At 47.9% G+C, this 17,851-nt stretch overlaps 3 protein-coding genes across 5 annotated transcripts; all 3 read right to left on the bottom strand.

The window, feature by feature from the left end:
• Positions 1 to 2,151: 2,151 nt before the first annotated feature.
• On the bottom strand, positions 2,152 to 11,438 carry RRAGC (Ras related GTP binding C). 3 transcript variants are annotated; one of them, XM_033157468.1, is made up of 7 exons: positions 11,012 to 11,436; positions 10,071 to 10,274; positions 9,340 to 9,539; positions 7,492 to 7,606; positions 5,620 to 5,762; positions 4,634 to 4,854; positions 2,152 to 3,466 (listed from the first exon to the last, which is right to left on the bottom strand). In XM_033157468.1, the coding sequence occupies exons 1-7, from the start codon at positions 11,393 to 11,395 to the stop codon at positions 3,315 to 3,317; spliced, it is 1,419 nt and encodes a 472-aa protein (XP_033013359.1). In that variant the 5' UTR covers positions 11,396 to 11,436; the 3' UTR covers positions 2,152 to 3,314. The 3 variants fall into 3 exon arrangements, with proteins under 3 accessions (XP_033013359.1, XP_033013360.1, XP_033013361.1); XM_033157469.1 differs by having other exon boundaries at positions 4,706 to 4,854; positions 11,012 to 11,434; XM_033157470.1 differs by lacking the exon at positions 10,071 to 10,274 and having other exon boundaries at positions 11,012 to 11,438.
• A 1,092-nt stretch (positions 11,439 to 12,530) lies between these two features.
• MYCBP (MYC binding protein) lies at positions 12,531 to 14,405 on the bottom strand. Its single transcript, XM_033157471.1, has 5 exons — positions 14,279 to 14,405; positions 14,096 to 14,168; positions 13,793 to 13,841; positions 13,253 to 13,382; positions 12,531 to 12,667 (listed from the first exon to the last, which is right to left on the bottom strand). Exons 1-5 carry the CDS (start codon positions 14,291 to 14,293, stop codon positions 12,623 to 12,625), a joined length of 312 nt encoding a protein of 103 aa, XP_033013362.1. The 5' UTR covers positions 14,294 to 14,405; the 3' UTR covers positions 12,531 to 12,622.
• Positions 14,406 to 14,709: 304 nt separating this feature from the next.
• GJA9 (gap junction protein alpha 9) lies at positions 14,710 to 16,163 on the bottom strand. The gene has a single exon (XM_033158682.1). It carries the CDS (start codon positions 16,027 to 16,029, stop codon positions 14,710 to 14,712), a length of 1,320 nt encoding a protein of 439 aa, XP_033014573.1. The 5' UTR covers positions 16,030 to 16,163.
• Between the last annotated feature and the right edge of the window lie 1,688 nt (positions 16,164 to 17,851).

Genomic DNA, 17,851 nt, shown 5'->3' with positions numbered 1-17,851 from the left:
ATGCCACAAGCATGCCTCTTCCCACAACGACTTTGCAGCAAACCCTACATCGTTTCCTTGAATGGGGAAATCCATTTCCCAACATGCTTACCTTCCAGCCCTATATTACCAGAGTCTCTGGGACCCAAACCCACCCTGCACACACCTGTCCGACAGGTGGCCAAGTCTCTTTTTGCTAAGCTGCCTAAGTTCGCCCAAAGGTCAGCCTCTAAGGCCTGCAATAATGCTGGTCCAGCTCACTCAGAGAGGTTGCAGACTTTTGGCAGAACGCTTCCCATCCATCATCCCTGTTCCCAGAGAAAGGTGGTGGGCAAGAAGCATCCAGTAACAAGGTTGTGCTCTTCCACAGGAAGTGGATTCTTCTGCTTGCCAAAATGATGTCCTTCCCTTACACTGTGTAGTACAAGGAAGGTGTCAGGTGCTTGCAGGAGAGACAGGTGCTCTTCCCCTCCTGCAAGCATGGAAGCGGTAGGGACCGCTTGAGTTGGAGGCCCACCTACAGAACAGATGTGTACCATCAAGGTCCCTGCTTGGGGTAACTGGAAAGCTCACAAGCCGGGATGGACAACAATTTCCTGTCCAGCCCAAGTACCTGGGACTTGAGGGCATATATCCATCACAGAATTGTAGAGTTGGAAGAGATTCCAAGGGTCATCTAGTCCAATCCCCTGCAATGCAGGAATCCCTGCTCAGTAATCCCTGACGGATGGACATCCAACCTCTGCTTAAAACCCTCCAAGGAAGGAGAATCCACCACCTTCCAAGGGAGTCAGTTCCACTGTCAAACAGCTCTTCACAATATATCTATACTGCTCTTCATCCAAGGGCTATCACTGCAGTATATGGCAGTTCCAGTAAGATACCATGGCTATTAGCTATTTCAGTACAATGAATTCATCTAATTCCACTTAGGTCAGTCCTCAAAAATCTAGTTTTTACATTTTGTGTACCACAAGCTGCTTTGAGCACATTTTCCTTTGTGGAAAAGTGCATACAAATTAGAGGCTAGTCTAATGTGATGTGATCCAGAGAATCTTTAGGAAAACAGAGCTTGTAGAAATGCTTAAGTGTTTAAGTGATTTCTATTCATTAACAACAACAACAAAAACTTGCTTGGCTTTAAACGCATCTGTATAAAATAGTGTGCTATGGAGATAAACCTATCATGTGAACCACACAATCAGCCATCTGTGTGGTGGGCTTAGGGCAGAGCAGTCCTTTCTTCCTTGCCACCTAATTCACTTGTTGCCAGCTTACTGGGGGTTTTCTCGGGAAGGATCATGAAGGAGAGTGCTATTAATCCTACTGGAGGCAAAGCTCAGGGGATAGCTTACACTTCAGAAGTGTAGCAGACAGACCTGGGTCTGAGCAAGCAAAGACCTTTGTGCAGCTGCTCAAGGCCTCTAAATTCACTTTCTCCTGATCAGCACCACACCTCCTGCCTTTCCGCTGAGTTCTTTGAGGAAAGACTTCCAAGCTCTGAAAGTGCCAAAACACTGTTCAGAAAATCACTGTACTCTCTATAGAGTTCAAATTTCAAAACATCCAGAGTGTGGTTGAAGTGACACAGTATTAATGGGGGAACAACCGACTGCCACCGTTTTTTGGCATGGAGCACACCTGCAACAAGGGACACGGGTGGCACTATGGGTTAAACCAGAGAGCCTAGGGCTTGCCAATCAGAAGGTTGGTGGTTCAAATCCCCACGACGGGGTGAGCTCCCATTGCTCGGTCCCAGCTCCTGCCCACCCAGCAGTTCAAAAGCACGTCAAAAGTGCAAGTAGATAAATAGGTCCCGTTCTAGCGGGAAGGTAAACGGCATTTCCGTGCACTGCTCTGGTTTGCCAGAAGTGGCTTACTCATGCTGGCTACATGACCTGGAAGCTGTATGCCGGCTCCCTCAGCCAGTAACGTGAGATGAGCGCCGCAACCCCAGAGTCGTTCGCGACTGGACCTAATGGTCAGGGGTCCCTTTACCTTTACACTTGCAACTGTTGCAAAGCAGAAGGCATAGCTTCTGCAGGGCACCCATCGGCAGCTACAACTACCCGATTAATTCATCAGGAATAGCGTATGGACCTGCAATGCCCTGTCCATGCATGGACATCAAAACCAACAATTCACACATGCACTTAACTGAGAAAACAGCTGTCAAGATAAAATGCATTTTATTAATGCGGACTACTGAGAAGTGAATCCCACAAGAGCCACCCGCCTCCTGAACAGTGCAAGGACACAGTCGGCTGCCGGAAACACCAGCCACCCTGTTCAAACTTTGGCGCATCCACATTGACATCTGAGGAGAGAAAAGGTTCCATGGCTTGGGAATACACAAGCGTTGTCTGATGTGCACGAGGCCACAAGGAGAAGTCCACACATGAGTTGGAAGGGAGCTTCCATCCAATGGAATATGTGCAGAATATGGAGTTCAGGGAGGCCTTTCTATCTTCCTGACCTTGAGGTAAAGGCACTTCCTTGCCTGGTGAGCAGCTACAGAGACTTCTAGCAACCAGAGTTCAGTTGCACACCATATTTTACAAAAACTAACCTGTTATGCAATTGAAGCATAGCTTCAAAAAATGGAAAACGCACTTAAATCCAAACACATTAGCCACAACTGGGCAGAATTTGAATCGTTTACTACAAAAAGCATCTTCAAGGACAAGTACAGGAACTGCTGCAGCAAATTGTTAAGTGGCCTGCCAACAAGCTTGAGAATGCAAGACGAGCATATTCTAAACCAGTTTTGAGCGACGAAGTTAAGGTTGCCAATTCTTGCCTTTTATCCTGTTCTCCAACAAAAAGAGAGCTTTGCACTCAGTGGGTCTGCAGAGGGAAATGGCACCACTTGGCATCACATTCATTTCACAGAAGATGGAATTTTTTTTAAGGTGTTAACCGCAATATGATATGATAAAACTCAAAGGATGGAATGTTTGAAATTGTGCTAAACTAAACTGCAAGCTGTCATGTTTGAGTTTACGAACGCCAATTTCTTTGAAACGCAAATGCACTAACACTACGCATGTTTAAAAAAACACAAGGAATGCCGAGTGTCAAATCAGCTCAGTTCCAGAATCATCCATGCCCTGTTTTGTATCAAGGGAGATGTCGAAGCGGGGGAGGAAGCAGCCCCACTTCCAGGCCATTTCAGTTGTGCCACGCCTGCCACGACTGCAGCTCCACAAGGCAAAGTCCCGTCTCTTCCAGAATGCACACACAGGAATGTATGGAGCCAGTTCTCTGTGCTGTCCATCCCCAACACACGGACACGGAGCAGGGAACACTTGGCCACCCGCCTTGGGTCCCCTCCGCTAGACGACATTTCTAGGAGTGCCGTTATGAGTCACTGCTTTTAGACCAGGGATGTTTGCTTGATGGTTGCAGGATCGGTGGGAGGAAATGCCCACTTCAAAGACCTCGTGGATGGCCTTGCGGAAGCAGTGGAAATTGTAGTCTATTAAACCTGGGAGAGCAAGAGAAACAAACCACAGGTGACAGTCAACAGAAGGCAAAGCACAACCTCATTTGGGAGCCTGACTTACCAGAAGACCCTCCCCTCTGCCATTCATTCTGTGACCCAGCTCTGTTCTGTGCAGCAGTAGACAGAAGCTCTACAGCTGCATCATGGTTTCTGCCAAACGCATTCCAAAACACAATTGACTAAACATGCCCATTCTTGTTTTAACATGCCTGAAAGTATCCAGGCATGTTAGAAAGGGGCCCTGCTCTTCCAGCATCTCCGGCTGCCTATCCGGTCGAGACACAAATAGCTACAACAACACAAAACACAACTCAACAACCCAGGAGGATGAGCAACTTTACATGCTCAGGCAGAAACTCGCGCTGCTTCAGGGTTTGGATCCAAGCAGCAAAGATTGCATGGCAAATAAAGATTCAGTTGGATGGAAGCCCAAACCTGAGCTTCTTTAGTAAGAATAACTGGGACAGGATAAATGTAGAAATGGGCCCTTGATCTGCAACGCGGTTTTAGAAGCAGGGAAGCCATCCAAAATGGATTTTGGAGTCAGTCAGCCTGGAAAAATGATTGAATATAGGCTGAGTCTAGGACAGAGTATGTGACTCGAGAGGCCCTGGAGCACTAGGCAGAGACGAGGAGGGCAGCACTAAGGAGGGCATCAAATAGCACAAGCTATTTGATGCAAGGGACACACACACACAAAAACAGTCTCCAATAGAGTGTTACATTGCACTGAAAACACATCATGCAGAAGGAACTTTTCTGGAATGCTTCCATAAGGAGGCTCACAGCACCCTCACAGGCTTGCTGCCCTTTGCTTGAATCTTTGCATCCCTTTTCCCCTTCTTCCAGGCTGGCACCACAAGCCCAGGCACACACTGCTCAGCTCCCACTTGAGGACCGACACCATAAAACTTTTGCCTGTGTACCTTATGATAGATTTTTTTTTTAGTTGTTTATTGATTCTGCTTATATAATTTTGTATATTGTTTCTCTTTATTTTTATTTCCTTGTACCCCACTCTAAGCTATAAATACTGTAAATAAACAAATAAGGCTGAAGAAGACTAATGAGAAGATTTGAAAACTTGCCCAAAGGGGATTTTAGTGAGTGCAGCTCATAGAGGAACAACTCTTCACAAATTGCAATTACCAGATTTGTGCGACCCCATAGAAGCTGGAGCCCAGGCACTCAATCGAGGGACACACCCATCTTCTTCCTCACCTTTGCGTTCAAAACTTTCTTCTCTAAGGATGCACACTAAGGCCAGAAACTTGGTCACTTCTTTTAAATACAGCACAGTTGTGTTGTTGAGCTTGATGATGGCCATGGACTCCTTGTCGTAGGCACTGCCGCTCCCATCCTCCTTAAGCCTACAGTTGTTTGAGACAGAAGGGTATTCAGGGCACACAATCGGCTAAGGACTTTGAGGCAGCATTTTAACAGTAACTGAATACTGGACTGAGGCATTAAGCAGCAATGAGGATTGTGAGAATCTTGTGGACACCGTTTATCTTGAATTCAGCAAAGCATTTAACAATGTACCATGATATTCTGATGAAGAAGCTTGCTAAATGCAGGACTGAAGATTCACAGCTGAGGGATTCACAGCTGGTTGTAAAACTAGCCAAAAATAAAATGCTCACCAACAGCTCCTCATCAAACTGGAGAGAAGTTTCTGAGTGGGGTAGTGCAGGCCCCTACCCTGGTCTGGTCCTCTCCACTGAATTAGATGGAGGGTGAAAGGAATCCTGATCAGATTTGCAAACTATACAAGACTGGGAGGACAGCTAACACCTCCAAAGGCCAGAAGAAAATTCAAAGGACCTTGACAAAAGGGCCAAAACAAAATGAAGTTCAACCAGGGTGGGGGGGGGGGAGTTCTATATTTTGGCAAATAAGATGCATAGGTATGGGACTGGGTTGTCGCTCAAAACAGACACTGCAATTTCTAGTACCCCTCCTCACTAGCAACAAAATCATACAGAGAAAGTATTTTAGTTTCATACCCAATATTCCAAAAGCCAGGGCTTTCTCAACGCTAGGTTTTCATTTTCTCATGACATTTGAGAACAGATTTCCCTCTAAGCTACTTTAAGATTCTCTGAAATGCCTTAGAAGCACCACATGGTACTTACCCATATATACAAGAAACATCAATGACTACATCTATCATGTCGCAACAGAGCTCATATGACTGCATATCAACAGGCGAACTATCCGTTGCAATATAGATCTTGCTGACGACGTCGAAGAGAAAAGCTTTTTCAATACCAGAATTCTTAAAGAAGAAAAAACAAGTTAAAATGGTTGTCTCACATACTGAACTATTTCTCAGCTTACTGGTGACTCTTGTTTTACTTTTTTACTGAAGGCAGATGGTCAGACAGGAAGGGGCCTTTCATCCCCACTCTAAGAATGCAAGGAAGAAGAGCTCAGCTGCTGGATCAAGCCAAAATGCCAACTGGCCCAGCATCCTGTTCTCCACAGTGGTTAACTAGACACCCCGATGGGAAGCCCAAAGGTAGGACCCGAGTGCAAGAGCAGCAATACTCTTCCCACTTGAGATTCTCATCAACGGGCTTCCAGAGGCAAACTACCTCCAATGGTAGAGGCAGAGCACAGACATCCAGAAATCTGTCTGATCTCCTTTCAAAGCCACCCAAGTAGCCACCACTATCTCTTACAGGAAACAGAGATGGTGGCCTCACATCAGAGCAGCCAAACCTACTTCAAAGACACCATCACCAGCGTTTCAAATAGCACACTGTACCAGTTGCAAAACTGACAGCCATACCACCAGTTTGATTTTCAAACTGGTGGTAGTGATGGGGCATCTGTTGCCCATTTTGCAGTCTGAAATGAAGGCACCCGAAACAACTAATCATGCTCAGAAGGTAATAAATAACTGGATATCTTTTTATGAAGCGACAAGCAAGGCTCTCTAGTAGTGGATTCTGCTTTGAGGAATGTCTTGTCCACATTTGCTGCCATCTCCGAAGATATAGCTCAACTAAATCCCCCCAAGCCTATTATGCTACACAAGCGCTTGCTTTATTTTGCTGGTGTTTTATTATACACATTGGGGGGGGGGGGTGTAAGTAGGTTGGATAAATACTTGCCCTTTTACACAGAAGTTGATAGTTGTACTAGACCAGGCTTCCTCAAACTCGGCCCTCCAGATGTTTTGAGACTACAATTCCCATCATCCCTGACCACTGGTCCTGCTAGCTAGGGATCATGGGAGCTGTAGGCCAAAAATATCTGGAGGGCCGTCTGATGAAGCCTGTACTAGACTCTTGTTTTAAAAAATATAAAGTGCAAAGGTGGAAGCTTAAATATTAAGGGGATGTAAATCTTTTTCTTGCTGATTAAAATGTCTTGTTATAAATAAACACAATTATTCTGTCTATGGAGGATATAAGCCAGGCATAGGAAAACTCAGCCCTCCAGATGTTTTGGGACTACAACTCCCATCATCCCTAACTAGCAGGACCAGTGGTCAGGGATGCTGAGAATTTTAGTCCCAAAACATCTGGAAGGCCAAGTTTGCCTATGCCTGATATAAGCCTATAGAGCCTCCAACCCACCTTCAAAATCTTCCCTTTGCAGAGAGCATCTCATCCTCTAAGATGCCATTGGATATCTGGCCACTGGCTAGAGCTGAAAAGTCAGGCTATTTGCTCACAAGAGCCCCAACTGAGCACAAGTTGCTACTGCAGGTGCTGTAATGAAGAAGTCTAGCATAGATCATAGTTTGAGAGCTCCCCAACTGTTGGAGCCCGCAGAGAACTACACACATTTTTGAAGCAAAAGCCTGTAGTTCCAAGTTCTAACCAAGTATGCCAGTTACTCATTATTTCTTAGCAATATGTCTTCCAAATGAGAGCTTCTAAGCAAGGTCGCATGCTTACTGACCCAACAAAGCATTACTGCAACATTTAAAAACAAATCATTGCATTCATTGCCTAAAACATGACAATTAAAGTACATGTACAACACCTACTTACAGATATAAAGATATTTAGCAGGTTTTCCAAAGTTGGCAACTGTGGAATGAGCTTCTGTACCACCTTGCTGAAGGCTTCAAATATAGAATGATCATAGATGCTGGTCAAATAAAAACTACAAAGCAGAACACTGTTATTACCTATCAGAACAGTTCCAGGTTTAATTTGCTGCTTTGGCATACTGAAAGCAAAACTGAAACATCAAAGGAGGCCCATGCTGAACAGCTTCAAATACATTTAACATACTCTGGAAATTCTTATTTTTCTCTTTGTTCCCCTCAGTGATGAGATCATTGCTTCCAAAGATACCTTTTAAGGTGAAGACTAATTTGCATCTCAAAGAAACCGTGAAGGGGGGGGGAAGATAACATAGAGCAAAAGCAGCTTAAATATTTTTGCAATCTCTCCTTATTGCACACAATAGGGAGCAACCCTTTTTTAAACATTTCTCTTGAAACATAGAATATAATCAAGGGGCCAGACATACCTCAGGGGGAAGAGAATGCTGCAGGGCCACTACTGGAAAGAGCCTTCCCCCATAGGGACCAGTAGGATGGCCTCATCTGGAGATCTCATGGAATGGACAGGTCTACACATGAGAGTGGGTGTTCTTGTGGGTATTTGGGGCCCAAGCCATCAAGGGCTTTAAACCTAAGTGTGAGCACCATATTTAGGCCCAGAACACCATGCAGACAATGTTAACTGTTGTAAAATGGGAATTAGACGTGCCTGACCCACTACCCTATCAGCACCCTAGCTAATACATTTTGCACAAATTGTAATTTCCATAATGTCAGGTTAAATTGAACGTACACTTTTTAAGAAGACACCAACAATAATCAACAGAGACTAATGATTTTTAAACACAACTACTCACAAAACCCACAAATGGTTAGTACCATCTTGGAATACATATTCCTCCTTTTTGTATGGAAGAGGAAATACCTCTTCTAACATTATGCAAATCCATGTTTGTAGTGGGCTACCAACATCCAAATGTGTCTCCCCCAAACTACCTCTTTATTCATGTGTAGATTAAGACTCATATTATTAGTCAAGTAACATCTGACTCCTTGACCAATAGACTCACTATTTGTCTTAGCCACTCAGAGCCAGTATTTGCATGCAGGGGAAGTCCTTAACTCACTGAGGATTTGAGATCCATAGGCTACCCTCACTTGGTTTAGCCAACCAGTTAAAAGTTGTTCCTGGGATGCGGCTGCTGTTGCATGCTGACAGCTTCTAGGAGCCACAGGTGAGAGCTGGGTGCAGGGTGAGGACCAAAGGTGGAAAACTACCCCAGGAGGAGCATGACATGCACCGCACCAGAGGTACTACCCCTCCCCTAACACCACATACACCCTGCATGTGCTGTAGAGGGAAGTGAGGGGCAGATGGGGCTCAACAACCTGGGAAGGCAGCCCATCTAGGAGAAGGAAAATTCTGATCTTAAACCTCTGCTGCCTTGAGGGAGAAGAAAAGTATAAGGAATAAACCCTACATAAATCCAAAGTGGAGTAAGATGACACCTTGCAACTCCTGCACCCAAGCTGGTGCCAAACATACTGTTCCGTTTTTCTTTGGAGAACATCAGCAAGGTGGGTGGGGGGTCAGGGTCCTGTCATCTGTGCAGCCCACCACCTCCATACACACTGCCCAAGCTTGCACAGTGGTTTGACTTCATTCCCGTAGGCACACTTCATTGTCTCTCGAGACAAGCGGATGCCAACAACAACAACAACTGATTATTCAGGTGATGGTCCCAGCATTAAACAAACCCTAAAAATGCAGCTTCTCCAGATTTGGTCTCAAATGGGAGAAAATTGTGTCCAAATGGAGTCCACTTACCTAAGGTGAAGTTTTTCTAGCCCAGCATCGCCAAGATCATCATTGGCTCTCTGATGAATATCTCTTTGAGTTTCTATTTTATGATCATCTGACAAACCATCAACTTTATGAATAAAAACCTCAAAGTTCATTTCTGGATTAATTTTGTAAGCTTTTGAGACTGTAATGTGCAACCTGGTTAATGCTTCCATGTAGTCATCCTGTAAGCAAAATATTCAGTCAGAATTAAATGTACAGGCCATACATTACTAAGAAACGTAGTGATGTCTGCTTGTTGATATTTACAATTTACAATTACTATAATAGAAACAGACCTTGTGAGAATCCCAAGGATAATTCAGAATCAAAATAGTTCTATTCTTGACCAGATCTCATCCCAAAGCCTAAAAATACTGTTACAGAAACTGTTAAATTCAACCACAAACTGGTCTCTAAATGTTGGATTGTTTGCTTGAGCTGTGTTCTGCCTTAATTAACACTGCCCAAATTACTCAGTAGTATTCCTATCTGATATGGTGATGCCCCTACACAATGTCATTCCTGCCGTTACCAGTATTTTAAAGGTTGTAATCTACTCTGAGCTGTGACCTGTTAAAAGATAACAACAGACTACAGCTACTTCAACACTTGATATTTATGTTAAGGATCAATGATGCAACATCCCCAAGACATCCTCCCCACCACTCACAGAGCAACCTACTCTGCTCCCCAAAGTCAAGCTTCATAATGACCTGTGCATCAATAACATAGATGAGGGCTCCAGTTCCCCTGAAGATCATCTCATAATCGAACGTTGGATCAAAAAAATCCATTTGTCCAGGAAAATCCCATATTTGGAAGTTCACAAAGGAGCTATTTGAAATATCATCTTTATAGATTTTGTTGGTACTCTCCAAGAATAAGGTTTCATTAGGAGACATTTTGTGGAACACCACCTGTTTGCAAGAGAGCATACAACCATTATTTACTTTTTTTGCTGCTTTACATTTCTATCCTTCCTTCCACCAAGGAACTCAAGAATCCTTGTTCTCTCCTCCACCCATCCATTTTATCTCCAAAGCAACAAGAGGCACAACTCCCTCCCCCCCCTCAGTGAGGATCAAGACTGAGAAGTTGAAGCTGCATCTTTCTCCCAAGTCTCTTGCCTGAACCGCCAACTATGATGCTACCTTGAGGAGGAGCCAGTAAAGAAATGTCAGGCCTGTAAACATCTTGATGTGGAATGACAGGTTGAACAGTGGAGTATTAGGGTAAGAACTTACCTTGTTCCTCTTGGGCATGAAGAAAAGAGAGATCTTGCTAATACCCCTGCAGCTTCCCTCCACCCCATTAGTCCCCCTGCCCTCCCCAATCATGAGTGATTATTATTGATAATAATAATACACCCAATTATATCCCACCATTCGTCTAAAGATTTCAAGGTAGTGCATATGATTCCCCCTCCTCATTTTATCCCCACAACAACCCTGTGAGGTAGGTTGCACTGAGTGACAATGACTGGCCCCCCCAAGATCACTCAGGGAGTTTGAACCCTGGTTTCCTCTCAGGTCCTAGTCCGACCCTAAACTTCGACCTCCTCCCTCGTCGCCAGGGCGCTCGCTGTCCCGAAACCCCCGCGATGCTCCGGACACGACCCCACGCCGGGGAGGAGGGGGCGAGAGGCCCTGCGCACCTTCTGGATTGACGATTTGCCGCTGCGGCGCAGCCCCATAAGCAAGATCCGAGGCTGCTTGGAGGAGTCGCCGCCCGCTCCACCGCCCGAGCCGAGCCCGCAGTTGCTGCCGCCGCCGCCTCCTACGCCGCCGCTCCCGCCAGGCCCCCCGATGATGCTGCCGCCGCTGCCGCCGCCCAGCTCGGCCCCGCCATCGATGTCCTCTTCGTCATCCTCCTCCTCGTCGTCGTCCTCCGCGCCGTAGCCGAAGTCCTTCGGGAAGGAATCCCCCGCCGCTGCTGCTGCCGCCGCTGCCGCCCCGAGGCTCCCGCCGGGCAGAGCCCCCGACGTTGACTCCTCGACCGCACCAGGACCCGCCGCCGCCCCGAATTGCAGGGCCGCCATCACGAGCTGCCAAAGGCGCCCCCGACTCCGACAGCTCCTGAGCCCGCCCCAACCTCCCAACACCTCGCGCACCGATTGGCCTGGAGGAGCAAGAGGCATTCCCATTGGCCGAAAATGAGACGGCAGCGCGGCGCGTGACCGGAGGGGGGCGCGCGGGGGCCGTGCTTTCAGCTACCTGTCCGGTAAGGAAGAGGCGCTCTTTGATGACATCCGATGACAGGCCTCGCCTCGCCCAATGGCGCGCCTTCTTCTTCTAGTTCCACCCCTACCTGGGATCCATCTTCCGGGCGACTTCCTGGTTTTGTCAAGGGAGCAGAAACAGCGGCGGCCTTGCATTCAGTCAGTGTTGTGTCACCCGCGGCGGCAGCAGCAAATTCATCGAACGTTTAAGATGTCCTTGTTTCAGCGTCGCGAACCGCCCTGGAATCGCGCGGAAGCGGCGGCGCGCTGGGGTGTTGGCCTCCACCCATTCAAAAGCTCTTCTGAAAAAGTGCGCTACGGCCTCGGAAGCCAATAAACTGACACCCCCAAGCCCTCCCGCTCCTTCCCCTTTTCCACGGACTCACTAAAACAACATGACTGGGAATTTTCTATGGAGGAATAGCTGAAACTTCCAGCATCTCACCTGCGACTCCTCCATTCTTAATCTCATTGTCTCCTTGCACGGGGCTACAATTACTGCATGCTGATTCTTTCACTGGTCAAAAAGAATTAAGGTTATAAATCTAAGCACTCTTAATTGGGAATTGCAGGAGGATCTTAGGTTGGCTGCTCCTGTTCTAAGGGAGTTAGCTTCCCCCTAGGAATATTAAGTGGCATTCAAGTCCAAGTCATTGGAAGTTTTTTAACAGAGGTTGAATGACTATCTGTCATGGATGTTTGTTGAGATTCCTGCATTGCAGGGGGTTGGACTAGATGATCTTCAGGGTCTCTTCCAACCCGACAGTTCTATGACTCACCACACCAATGTCTGTACCCTTATTTGTCTTTCATAAAATCTTTCAACCATCCAACAACAAAAATAGAAAAATTGCCCCGCTGTACAATGGATCTGCTTTTAAACAGTGCTATTTCTATTTAATGTTCTCTATTTTTTCAAGACAAGGTATTGAAAGATAATAGTCACCATGTTTACAAAAGCATATGAAGGAGACTTATTACTGCAAGAGTCAGGAACACTAGATTTGTGTGCTTCAGGGTCTTTTATTCAAGTAATACAAAAGGAACTTATTCCCCACGCTTCTCTTCCTGAGGTGGTTCATACTGAGCGAGCTGCAAAGAGAAAAACCCTGATTAAGTCTCAGATCATTTAGGTGGGCAGTTATATGTTCCCAAAATTATGTTGTGTCAAGCAAAGTATGCTATGGGTTAACACTCGTTAGTGTGAATACATTAGCAGTGCATAATAGCCCTTTGGCTTGCTTGCCAAACAAGTTACTAAGCTACCTTTTTAAAGAAATTTTGATTTTAAAAGTATAGATCTGATTGACTTTTGTGTCAGTTGCTAGAACTTCAACAAGATGACAATAAATATTACATTGTGAATAAGGGGACAATAAAGATGTACATTGGGAACAAGGGTGGAAGGAGACCAGCAGCACCTCTTATTTGCCAAGAAGCTGCTGCAGAGGTGGCACTGGGTAAGGCTGCCAAGAAGACAGCAGATCCTGCTATCACAGTGATGATGGTGGCGGCAGCAACAAACAATGCATTCCGTGGAGGCTGGATCTGCTGCCCCTGTGGATCCTGCTGCCTGAGGTGGTCACTTCACCTTGCCTCATGGGTGAGATGGCCCTGGGTAAGCAGCAGGAAACTGCCTGGATGAGCTTTGTACTCCACAAACACTGAACCCTTTACCTTTGCTTTTAGTTTCTTATTTTCTTCCAATATGGCTTCATACTTCTCTTTCATCTCTGCCACTTCCAAGCGAAGGGCTTCCACTTCAGGATTTTCTGGAGCAGTAGCTCCTAAGTGATGTTTCATAAAGCTTTTAACCAAAAGTTAAGTTATTTGCTTGCTTGGACGATACCTCACTGTGCAACTGATGAGCTGCAGGCTGAGCTACTCACCAAATTCTAAACTATGCCAGTTAACTCAGGTGCTGCCATCTGTCTGCAAATCTACTTTCGTTTTTAGGATTACAGCCCACCAAAGTCAGGTTTACTCCTGAAAATAGTGAGTCCTACTGAGCTGAAAGGAGCCCTTTAGGGAGCCTCATAATTGGGTCCACAGCACTTTATCCTATAGGAGAACCAGAAAATGCAATGGGGGCGGAACTCAGAGCTAGTCAGGGCTGTACTCGGCTATTGTGGGAATCCATTTCCCTAGCTCAGCAGGGCTCCCCTCTCTCCCCATTATTCTCATCCCCATCAAGTAGGCCAGGCAAGTGAAGGATACTCCAAGGCACAGCTGGGTTTCTCGGGTTCTTCATATAAGGCCACCAGGACTGCGGGAAGAGAAAAGAGAGAGAGGAAGCCGAGTGGCTCACTTTGTCCCGCTGCACCCTGGGAACATAGGCAACAGCTGCCTTATACTGAGCCAGACCACTCGTCCATAGTCAGCACTGACAGGCAGTGCCAGCTCTCCAGCGTTTCAGGCAAGACTGGAGCTGGGACCTTCTGCATGCCAGGCAGGCGCTCTGCCTACTGAACTACGTCCCTGCACTCCTCCTCCTCTTTGTCTTCCTCCTGCCCAGCTTACCTTTGGTGAGGCTGTCCATGACGCCGGACTTCTCCAGGTAGCGGCGGAACTGCTCCCTCTTGGAGTCGGCGGCCTGTAAGGGAGCGAATGAGGGAGTCAGGGGCTCGAGGGGGGTCCCGCGCTCCCCCGCCCGCCCCTCCTTCCATCTCTCCCTCCCTCCTTCCCTCTCCGCGGGCGCCCCACCTTGTAATTCGCCATGGGGTCCGCCGCCTGAGCCGGAAGTAAGACTGCGCCTGCGCCTCGCACCCTTTGTAAGCGACGCGGCGTCCGCGCGTCGCCATGGAGACCGGCGCGCCTCTTGCCGACGCCTTCATAGACTTAGACGTGTAGACGTACAAGCTCCACGTTCACTGTGGATCCGCTGCACCCGGGGCTTCTCGCACGTTGTACTGGAGGCGGCGTCCGCCGCGGGAGAAAATGGGTGTGTGGAGGCGAAGGTCGAAAGCGGCCGAGGAGATCCCTTCTCCCCGCAGAGACAACAGGGGAGAAAGAGCAAGAGGGCACTCTATTTTTTCCTAGCTCTATGGCTGTGCTGCCTCTCCCCGCAGATCCCGCCCATCCCTGGAGGGGGAAGACGAAAGCCCGAAGGCGGTCCCGCCCTCCAGGAGCAGTGCTCAGACGCGGAGGTCCGTGGGCGCCCGCCTGTGGCTGCCCCCGCCGGCCGAGGCCTCCTTCCGGGGCGGGGGGAGTCCTGGGCCGCCGCTCCTGCCGCTCCTCCTCGCCCTGCCGCCGCCGCCCTTGCAGGAAGCCGATCCTCCCGACTGGCTCCCCTCGGCGGCGGCGGAGGCTCGAGTCCGGCCGTGGCCGGGCTGGAAACTCCCTTCCTGCTGTCCCCGCTCGCTGCCGGTGCTGGAGGGCGGGGAGCTGACCGTGCTCGGAGCCGCCGTGGCCGGGGAGACGGCGCTGCCCGAGTCCCCGCCGCTGCAGGAGCCGCGCCGGGCACCGTTCGCGGGCGGCGGCGAGCGGGACGAGGAAGAGGAGCCGGCCATCGCCTGGGCTGCGTCGGCAACGGGGCCGCTCTCCTTGGTGCTGCTGCTGCTCCGCGTCGGGCTGCGAGGGCCGGGCGGCGGGTGGGCTTCATCGGCGGCGAGTGGTGGGCCCTGCGCGAGGAGGTCGTCAGGGCGGGGTCCCCAGGGCGGGGGGTTTGGCTGCTGGCCCAGCAGGGCGGAGCGCGGGCTGCCCCCGAGGGCCGAGGGCGAAGCACCGCAGGAGCCCGCCCGGCAGCGCTTGCAGGCCAGGTGGGCGACTTCCAGGCCGTTGAGGGCGAGCGACACGACGGCGATGGCTTGCATGAAGAGCAGGAAGACGGTCTTCTCGGTGGGCCGGGAGACGAAGCAGTCGACCACATTGGGGCACGGGGGCCGGCGGCACTGGTAGAGCGGCTCCAGCTGGAAGCCATAGAGCAGGTACTGGCCCACCATGAAGGCCACCTCCAGGGCAGAGCGCATCAGGATGTGGGCCAGGTAGGTGCACATCAGCGAGCCCCTCAAGGGCGCTTTGCTCAGGCGCTTCTGCTCCAGCTGCCGCAGCTCCTTCTCCAGTTTCCGTCGATCCTCCGCCTTCTCTGGGGATGTCCCCTCCAGCTCAGCCCTCACCTGGGCCTTCTTCTTCTGCCGCTCCTTCTCCAGGGTCCTCAGCCTGTACAGTGCATGGCCCATGTAGACCAAGGAGGGCGAAGAGACAAAGATCACCTGCAGGACCCAGTACCTGATGAGGGAGATGGGAAAGGCCTGGTCGTAGCAGACATTCCTGCAGCCGGGCTGCTCCGTGTTGCAGATGAAGTCTGCTTGCTCGTCGTCCCACACGTCTTCGGCCGCCACGCCAAGAACCAGCATCCGGAAGATGAAAAGGATGGTCAGCCAGATCTTGCCAATCGTGGTAGAATGGATGTGGACTTCCTCCAAAATCCCGCCCAGGAAATTCCAGTCTCCCATGGCTATGCTACCATTCTGACCCTAGAAGCCAGAGCAGAAGAAATGGAAAATGGTCATGTTTGGTGGGCACATGTTGAAAATGACAAAGGCAAAGTTGTCCCTCATCAACCAACTCCAGATGAACCTCTTCCCTCTACTCTCTATGCCTGATACTCCAGACATCTCTAAATAAATTGTTGGGGACTATAAAAAGGATAAAAACATATAGCCATCCATTTTCTTATACCATGCATATTTTTATACGCCACTATCATGTCTTTTCTTACTTGCCTTTTCTTTAAAATGAAAAAGGCCCAAATGTTGCAATGATCCCCTTAATAATTTTGGTTGCCTCTTTCCAACTCTATAAAATACGTTTTGAGATGAGCAACCAGAACTGTACACAGTATTTCAAGTGTGTTTGCACCACAGATTTGCATTACAACATGTGGATAATTTATTTTCAATTCTTTCCTAATGATTCCAGACATGGAATTTATATTTTTCGCTGCTGCTGCACACTGAGTCAACATCTTTTTATTTGACTACGACTCCGGGGCTTTGTTCCCGGTTAGTCCCTGCCAGTTCAGGGCCCCACAAGCATATGTGCAGTTAGGAATTTTTTGCCCTGGTGTGTATCATTTTACATTTGTTTACATTGAATTTTATTTGCCATTTTACTGCCCATTCACCCAGTTTGGAAAAAAAATCTTTTGGAGCTTCTTTACATCCATTATTGTTTCTAACCACTCTGAATAATTGGGTGTCATCAACAAACTTTGCTACCTCACTGTTCACCTCTAACACCAGGTGATTTAGGAACAAGTTAAAAAACTGTAGTCCCAATACTGATCTTTCAGTGTGCTTTCTACATCCCTCCATTGGGAGAACTGTGAAGACTTAAAATTCAATTTTGAAAAGTAGAATACTTTTATATTTTCCCCATATTGAACCTCGTAACTTTTTAACAAAGATTGAAAGACATCTCAACCTGTACAAAAACTACAATATCTCCAGTCATTTGCAAGAGGTGGTTGCATATAATGCACTATACATGAATTTGCATCTTGACCACAATTCAGATTTTGCAAGCATTGCTCCCTGGAAGAAGCTGATGGCTTCTTGTATTTTGTTTTGCTATTTTAGTAGTACACATACCTTTTCAGCTGAAAACAAATTCTGAAAGAGCCCACTGGATTCTTGCAACTAGTTCACCTTCTGTATATTCCATAGGCATTACAAAACGGTAAGGGATTTTTTTTCTTCATGGGGAAAAATGGAACGCGAGCACACAAATCAATCAGCCCTTTGCAGCCGCAGTTACTTTTCAAAATTTCATTAGGAGCAAAATGATAAACTGTAAAAGCAAAACTGCCAGAACCGAAGAGATAAACCCTTGTGCCTTTGTGCAGTTTATTTTTCTTCTTGGATTTTCTGGTCCATCACAATTGCCATGGGCAAAAGGAAATAATCGTCCAGGCTATGTTCAAATAACTGGCCTCCACTCCCAGTTCTGGATAACAGGCTGGCAGGCTGCATCTCTTACCAACTTACTGGTACCAAGGTTGGTGTGAACCATGGCTCTTCTTTTTATTCCATTTCCAGAAACAGGCAGCAAAACCCCATAATTCACATTAAGGCCAAATATTAGGCCAACCAGCATGTCACAAAACTGCACGATCCTTTTGAGCTCTCCGGAACTCTTCATCACATAAGATGGTGAACAAAACAAGAGGCGGGAAACAGCTGGCAGGCACTGAAACCTTGGGGTGGAGCCTGCATTTTGTCACAGGGTGGAAAGTGGGCAGGGGAAAGAGATGTTCACATGAGGCTCTGCAGAGTT

Source organism: Lacerta agilis, chromosome 8 (genome assembly GCF_009819535.1).
Source record: "Lacerta agilis isolate rLacAgi1 chromosome 8, rLacAgi1.pri, whole genome shotgun sequence".
Taxonomy (NCBI): domain Eukaryota; kingdom Metazoa; phylum Chordata; class Lepidosauria; order Squamata; family Lacertidae; genus Lacerta; species Lacerta agilis.
This window is presented reverse-complemented; position numbering and strand designations above follow the sequence as displayed.